This window comes from Octopus bimaculoides, chromosome 24 (genome assembly GCF_001194135.2).
Source record: "Octopus bimaculoides isolate UCB-OBI-ISO-001 chromosome 24, ASM119413v2, whole genome shotgun sequence".
Lineage (NCBI taxonomy): Eukaryota > Metazoa > Mollusca > Cephalopoda > Octopoda > Octopodidae > Octopus > Octopus bimaculoides.
In genome coordinates this window covers 22,917,861-22,926,195 of record NC_069004.1, presented here as the reverse complement: position 1 = coordinate 22,926,195, position 8,335 = coordinate 22,917,861, and the positions used below count along the sequence as shown (strand labels likewise).

The 8,335-nt window shown below is 36.1% G+C and overlaps 1 protein-coding gene across 3 annotated transcripts in view; it reads right to left on the bottom strand.

Annotated features, from left to right (window-relative positions):
• LOC106872917 (fibulin-1) overlaps nt 1-8,335 on the bottom strand; it is a 150,904-nt gene that overhangs the window by 79,302 nt on the left and 63,267 nt on the right. For all 3 annotated transcript variants that reach the window (XM_014920095.2, XM_014920093.2, XM_014920094.2), the window contains exons 2-3: nt 5,631-5,884; nt 1,056-1,188 (exon numbers count right to left, since the gene is read on the bottom strand). In XM_014920095.2, coding sequence (XP_014775581.1) covers nt 1,056-1,188; nt 5,631-5,884 — 387 coding nt within the window. The remainder of the gene's footprint in view (nt 1-1,055; nt 1,189-5,630; nt 5,885-8,335) is intronic.

Sequence of the window (8,335 nt, the reverse complement as noted above, 5' to 3'; positions counted from 1 at the left end):
AAATTGAATAGTGTTCTGTCAACGGTCAATCATATATATATATATATATATATATATAATATATATATGCATATATTTATGTGTGTGTGTCTTTGTGTCTGTGTTTGTCCCCCCACCATCACTTGACAACTGATGCTGGTGTGTTTATGTCCCTGTAACGTAGTGGTTCAGCAAGAGAGAATGATAGAATAAGTACTAGGCTTACAAAGAACAAGTCCTGGGGTTGATTTCTTTGACTAAAACCCTTTAAAGTGTTGCTCCACCATGGCCACAGTCAATTGACTGAAATCCATGAAAGGATAAAAGTAAAAGAATAAAATATGATCCCTTGAGGTGTCCGGTGGGGTGTGTGGTGGATGGATACTAAATTTATTGCCCTTGAAAGGCAAAGACACCCTCAGCAGTATTCGAACTCAGAAGGCAAAAATGGAAGAACTGCTGCAAACTGTTTTGCCAGACATTCTAAGGATTCTGGCAGCTTGTCATCTTAGAAATACACTATATGAAGAAAGTACAGCATGACCCAGAATTAACTACCTTTTTCAATGAAATCCGGCAAATTTAAAAAAAAACTGACAAAATTTGATGTTTATTACTTAATTATGACACCAAAACAAATAGATTTATAAATCTTGTTAAAACTTTATCTAAAATTTTCAACATGTGCACTGTCTGTCTCCCTGCAAATTTAAAATCTATCTTTACAATTGTGAAACACATTTTGAAATATTCTTGCACTGCAAATTGAATGTGTTCTTTAAGTTCAGCTAAACTATTACTCCATCCTGGGAATGGAGGTAGAGAAAATGATTGCAGTCAAATTGATAAAAAAAAAGGTATCACAAACAAATAAGCAGGATCCAACAGAAATGTAAATTAAATTATAAAAAAAAAAATCATAAAAATTATAAAAATTATAAGCAAAATAAAAATCTATAGACTTTTAACACATGATAAACATGATAAACAGGTATAAAATTGAGCTTTTTAAAAAAATTCAGTTTTCACTGAAATAAATTGTTAATTCTGGGATACCCTGTATATAGACAACATACCCTTTCTCCGTGTCTTTTCAGCATTGCAGCATTCTTCAAATATTTGGTCACAAGGGTTCCCATAGCCTGTCAAGTCACATCTCATTTGTGTTTTGGCGGCACCCCTTCCCAGACGGCAACACTGACAGCATTGCTGAAACAAAGAAAATTCTACATATGATATGAGTGTATTTCAATGGAGAGACTGTAGCGTAGACTTTAATGAAACTCATCTTTTCCTATGTCCAGTCAGTGTTATACTTGGGGATGGTCATCTTTTTTCCAGTTAAACACACACACTATATACTTGCTCTTCATTTCAGCTTTATTACTATTATCATTTTAGCTTCTTTGTCAAAGTTCTTTCATCACACATTTTGTGACCTCTTCAGCACTCTCTATCACATGTGTCTCCTCCTGTCCTGCTTAGTCCTTTTTGTTTTTCTATGGTGTGTATCCCTATCTGCGTTTGCGTCTGTGTGTGTGTGTGTGTGTGTGTGTCTATGTGTTTAGTACGTATGTCTTGTGTGCATGTATATAGGTTTGCTTATTACACTGTTTGTACCTGTGTCTTTTATTTATTTTTGTTGCTTTCCAATTAACCTGACCCTTTCCCCACCTTGGACAAATTGCCATTCACTTTGCCAGGTACAGGCATGGCTGTGTACTTTAAGAAGTTTGCTTCTCAGTTGTGTGGTTTCAGGTTCAGTCCAGCTGTGTGAATACCTTCTAATATAACCCTGGGTTAACCAAAGCCTCATGAGTGGACACAGTTGACAAAAACTGAAAGACGCCCATCATAATTTTGTGTTTGTGTGTGAGTATGTATTTGTGTCTCCTTGTCTTGACTTTGCATGATAATTGTAAATGAGTGTAGATGAGTATCATACAAGCTTTGTCATTAATCTTCTGTGTTCTACAAAAGCATGTCTAATGATGGAGAAATATAACTGAATTTCGCCAGAGAAAATCTTCCTCAACAAACTCTGTCCAACCCATACAAGTATGGAAAAGTGGATGCTAAAATGATGATGATGATGATGATGATGATATACATCCCATCTCCATTTCTCTCTCTTGCCCTCCTCCTGTTCACTGCACCATGAAACTCATCAAACCTTGAACACTGACTCTCACTTGTCATCTCTCTCTCTTTTAACAACAGAAGCTCTTGCTTCTGTGCTCTCTCCCAACACAATGCTTGAATAACGAAGGATTGCAATCAGATCTATTCATACCTGATGCTGTCCTCCCTTTCCCCTTCTCTGCTCTTTGCCTCTTTTCACTTCACCTCTTTTTGGCTACTCTTTACAAACACATGTCATTCTCTTTCCAAAAGCCTTGCCCTTCATTATCAGCTGATATCATTTCTAATTTTGGCACAAGGCCAGCAATTTTGAGGTGAGTGGTGAGGTGAGCTGTCATTCAATCACAATGACTCAGTGCTCAACTGGAGCATTATTTTATTGACCCTAAAAGTTGACCTTGATAGAATTTGAACTTCGAATGTAAAGAACCAGAAGAAATGCAGCTAAGCTTTTGGCCCCATGTGCTAATGATTCTGCCAGCTTGTCCCCTTACCAACTAAAATTACCACCCACTTCTATACTGCTAGGTGCCACCCCTCTACCCTACTCATTATTGATATCTGTTGCACTCCTTTTCCTGTAGTGAAGAAGTTTACTTCCCAACTACATGGTATCAAATTCAGTTCCACCGCATGGCACCTTGGGCAAGTATTCTCTCCTACAGCCCCAGGCTCACAAAGCCTTGCAAGTGGACTTGATTGATGTCAACTGAAAGAAGCCTGTTTTATATATACAAGGTGTCCTGAAATTAAAGCAACCAAAGTTTCGGGCTTTAATAATTATCAATAAATGTGATAAGATATAGAAATTATGCATCATTATAAAAGCTTAGTGTGTCTTCTTTTTGTTCCAGACTAAATAAATTCAGATTTATAAATTAGATAATGGCTATAGACCGAAATACAATCATAACCCTCCACAAAGTAGGCAAAAGTAATACAACTATAACAAAAAAGCTTCAATAATTTTAAGAACTGTGCAGACTTCTCAGCTTATCAAAAGTACCAAAGAAAAGATACGGCAAAATCTGTTTCATCAGAAAACTGGCTGCCACAGCAAAAATAAGCTGAACATCAATGTACTGAGTGTTGAAGGCGGATCTCAGGACCCACCCCTACAAGATGATCCACCGTCATGAGCTCACACAAGTTTATAAGGCTATGAAACAGGAGAGAAGTCATCTTGTCCTGCACTAGATTGCTGAAGGTATACTGCCCTACCTGGTGTTCACTGATTAAAAGAAATTTGACATTAAACAGAGAGTAAACAACCAGAATGACTGACTTTGGAGTGTATCTAGATCTGTCAAGGATAGATTCGTAAATTGATGGCAAAATCCACTGTCAGTTATGGTTTGGGTGGCTGTGACAGCCACTGGAAGATCTCCTCTCATTTTTGTGCTCTTGGGTGTTAAAATTAAAACCCAGCGATACATTAGTGACATTCTGGAAGCTGAACTGCTTCCATGGGCAAATGAGCACTTACAAGGTACACCTTAGAACCTCCAACAAGACTTGGCACCATCCCACAGCTCCAAACACAACACTAGATTCAGAAAAACATTCCACTCTTCATAAGCAAGGATATATGGCCCTCCAGAAGCTTCAATTTCAACCTGTTGGATTTTTGTGTTTGATCCATTTTGGAAATGAGGGTCTCAAGCACTCCTCATGCTTTGCTTGATGTTCTGAAGGCAAAACTGCAACAGGAAATGGACTTCGATTCTGCAAGAACACCTGCATGCTGCCTGTGAAGCATTTGCACCTAGAATTAAGGCTGTGATTTGAAACAGAGGTCATATCGAATAAATGTAGTAGTGGCAAAACTGTGTTTCCTTTACCATTGCATTGCAATGCTCAGACCTGAAATATAACAATATTTTGCTTTGACAAAATTGAAAAAAGTTGATTGCCTTAGTTTTGAGACACCCTGTATATATACATCTTTTTTTTCTCTCCTTTTTTCTCTCCTTGTTTCTTTCTGTGTTCCTTTCTGTGGAAGAGCATAGACTTGAAATGTTAAAGACTTTTTCACTCCCCGAGCGTTAAACTAATACATCTGTTTGTTGTCTACACCATTTGTCTTCGTCTTCTGTTTTTTTTTTGTAAATTCTCCCTATATATATATATATATATATATATATATATATATATATATATATATACACACACACACACAAACGCACACACACTCACATGCATATATATATGTATATATATGTATATGTGTGTATATATATATATACGTAGATATATACATATATATACACATACATACACATACACACACACATACATACATACATACGTACATACGTACATACATAGCTAAAAAGTGGAAACAGCATGAATGTATGTTTAGAGATTTTTTTACTTTATTTCCTTTAATCAAACAAGATAAGTATTTTTTATATTTGTTACAGTTAAGTGACTTTTATAAAGTTTTACCAGTCTTGATGTCTATTTCATCAAATGTCAAAAATTCCAAGACAAGGATTAGGAAATAAGAAAAAATTGGAAATTAAAACAGTTTGGTCTCAGTCTGTGCATAGTTACAAACATACATGCATGTGCATGTGCACACACGCATGCACACACACACACACTAACAAGCATACATAATTTCCACATAAACAGTGACGTAGACTGCCTCTACCTAAGATGAAAACAAGGTGACAGAGGCTTAACATCAATCCAAAATGCTTTTGAATGTCGTATCATATCCCTTCAGCAACATCTTTTAACCACCAAGTGTCGAAGTGCATCCCTTGACCAAGTTTGCACACATGAGGCTGATAACATCATAAGACTTGAAAAGGAGCTCCTTGAGCAATATTCCTTGTCTGATAACCTAGAATACATTCCCTAGGAGGTCACATGACTTTACTGCAACGTATCATCAGATGAAAGGATGAGCCTATATGAGCAGAAGACTATGCATGCATATGTTGGTAGAAAGCTTCCTGATGATAGTAACATTGATCATCAAAGCAGTCTATCATGGACCAATAGCCGGATTATTACCTCCCACTTTGAAGGGTATGCGTTTGTAACCCAGGAACAGGAAATATCAACCAAATACCTAATGCACTAAAGGGATGGAGATGCAGGAGAAGCAGTAAAATGTGACAACCGATGCAGACTTTGTGGAGTTAACACCAAAGATATCACCCACATCATAAGCAGTTGTCTGAAAACGTCATCATGGTACTAACTTCCGATGAGACATGATGTTGTAGCTAGGGCACTCATTAATGAAATCCGTCAGAAGGAAAACCCTGTGGACAAAGTAAAAAAGAACCCACAGTCTGATAGAAGCCATAACCACTCATGATAAAAAGGAGTACTGGTAGAATGTCCCAGTGAAGACCTCAATAAAATGTAAGCACAACAGACCTGACATAATGATTTAGGATAAAGAAGAGAAACTGTGCATAGAGAGAGAGAGAGAGAGGGGGAGGGAAGGGAGAGAGATGAATTTGTAAAAGGAGAGAATAGAATGAACTTACTGTGTATTGTTCAGCTCCATAACTGTTAACATTGACATGACATACTTGTTTCTCCTCAGCATCAGAACGGCCCTTCAGACATTGATTGTAGTGAACCTCCTTCATACAACATATCTCTACAATCACTCGACAGTACATTTCATCTTCTACTGTCATGTTCTGTAAAAGTCCTGTGAAGTGGTGACAGTTACCATTTGTCTTAGCATAATTGCTGCCAATTTCACAACAATGGTCTTGGATATCCAGCAGGGAACCTAAAACAAACAAAATTTATATAAAACTTTCACTTTTCTGTTTTATCATTTTCTTTTATTAATTTTTAAAAATCATTTATACTATTAGTGACAAATGAGATACAGTAGTAGATTTAATTAGTCACCTGGTTTAACCCATCCAAGACCATATATGGTATAAACTTCCTGTTTTAACCATTTAGCATTCAGATTATTCTGTTAAAGGTAATGCTTTCTCATTCCCGTCGTTTTTAATTAATCATTCATTATCTCATAGCTTTGAAATGATGATGTGGATGTATATTTTTAGAATGGTATTGAAGGGTAGGTGTGATAGGTTGGATCTTGCTGGTTAGAACTTAAAACAAGTGGCATATTTCAGCTGGATATAGCTGGTTTAAATGCTAAAGGGTTAAAGCAATTTAAATTAAAACTTTCTCCCAAAATTTTATGTTAATTTATATTCAATACCTCACCTTGCTTAATGACAAAATTACTTTACTTAATATTTCATTATTTCCAAAATTTATTGAAACAGCAGCAAGATAAATTGGTAGCAGGAGGATTAATGCCATCACCATTACATTATATAAGATGACAAGTGACCAAGACTTTCAGCGGCAAGTGATTGAGATTTTTGGCAACAAGTGAGTGAGGCTTTTGGTGATTTGTTGTACTTGAGAAGACACGTCAACCTAAATGAAATCATGCATGTAACCAGTGTTGGTGGCATGTGAAAGGCACTTGTGCTGGTGACACATGAGAGACACTCATGCTGGTGGCAGGTAAAAGGTATACATGCTGGTGACACATGAAAGGCAGTCATGCCAGTGATACCTAATAGACACCCAGTACACACCTTGGAGAGGTTGGCATTAGGAATGGCATCTAGCTGTAGATACCATTCCAAAACAGACTGGAGCCTGGTGCAACTCACTGGTTTGCCAGTTCCAGTCAAACCATCTTACCCATGCCAGCATGGAAAACAGACACTAAAATGATGATGATCATGATGATGGTGAAGATATAAACTTTCTGTTTTGAAGCAATTTAAATTAAAACCTTCCATCAAATCTTTAGGTTAATTTATGCTCAATACACCAGCTTGATAGTGACAAAATAATTTTACTGAACATTTCATTATTTGCAAAATTTATTGAAACAAAGGCAGTGTATTTCAAAAGAAACTTGTTAAGAAAAAGATTAAAAGCACCACCATTACATTCTGCTACTGAGATGCTTTAAACATTCTGACCAAGTCTCTAGTCTCAAAATGACTCGTTATTTAGAATTATAGCTCCCAGCCACAGCAATCCATATATTGTGGTTTCTTTGTCTCTTTTTCCTCTACATCCAGTCTGATGGGCATTGCATAAAGATGATGAGCTCTGCAGCAAAGTCATGTATCCTGCAAAAAGGTCATATTTATGACAGGAAATGCAACTGCCATGCATCCTGCAAAAAAATTCATGAAACTTGCAGAACAGATACCCCAAAATATGCTCTCCTAAAAGGTCACACATCCTACAAAAAGGTTGAGGGCCTTGCAAAAAGGTCATGCATACTGCTCTTCTTTCTCTGATAAAGAAAGGCAAAAAAGCAAAAAAATATAATTGTTTTATATTTCAATAATTTTAATTCATTTAATACTAAAATTTGTAATTAGTATAATATTTATCATTACTAGCACATAACAGGGTGTTGGATTGTTAATGTTGGCAAAATACATTGTGATATTTACTTCTGGCTCCTAACAATCTGACTTCAAATCCCAAATATTAAATACAGTATGTATATTTATATATGCCTTGGCACATTATTGAATACTTTCTACACTCTTTATATATAGTCATAGATTGGTGATTTGATTTGTCCCCAGTTCGATTCAAGTGAGTGATGTTGATAAGCCACAAAAATGGTGAAATATTGGTATCCATCACTCCTAAATTCTATTCAGAATGAGTTGTCCTGTCTGTCTATGACTTTCAGGCACTTTAACATCCAACGTTATAAGAGAGATGCCCTCAAGTGCCATCCCACACCAAATCCATTGAACAAACAAATTGTATACATTAATTATGTGTGATTGATAATGTTTACATCACTAGTGCTGCTTTTAATTTGTTATTGAACAGACACACACATCGCACTATATTTCTCCACTTTTAATTTTCTGCTAATTTCTTTCTTCCTCCTCCTTCTCTTTCTATAAATTTTCTATAAATTACCTTTGACGTTATATATATTAATGGTTTTTCTAAAAAAACAACATACCAGTGTTCCCTTCATCATATATGCAGTAATAATATTTGGTTGAAATGTCTTATTGATGCATTTTGTTTCTCTTATTTTTCCCTGGTGAGAAGATTGCATTGTTTTACATCATTTTATTCCTTCTGGAATAATACCAACATTTTCTTTGAAACATGCCGGAAGTATAAAGATTTGAATAACATCTGCGTTTAGCCCCAT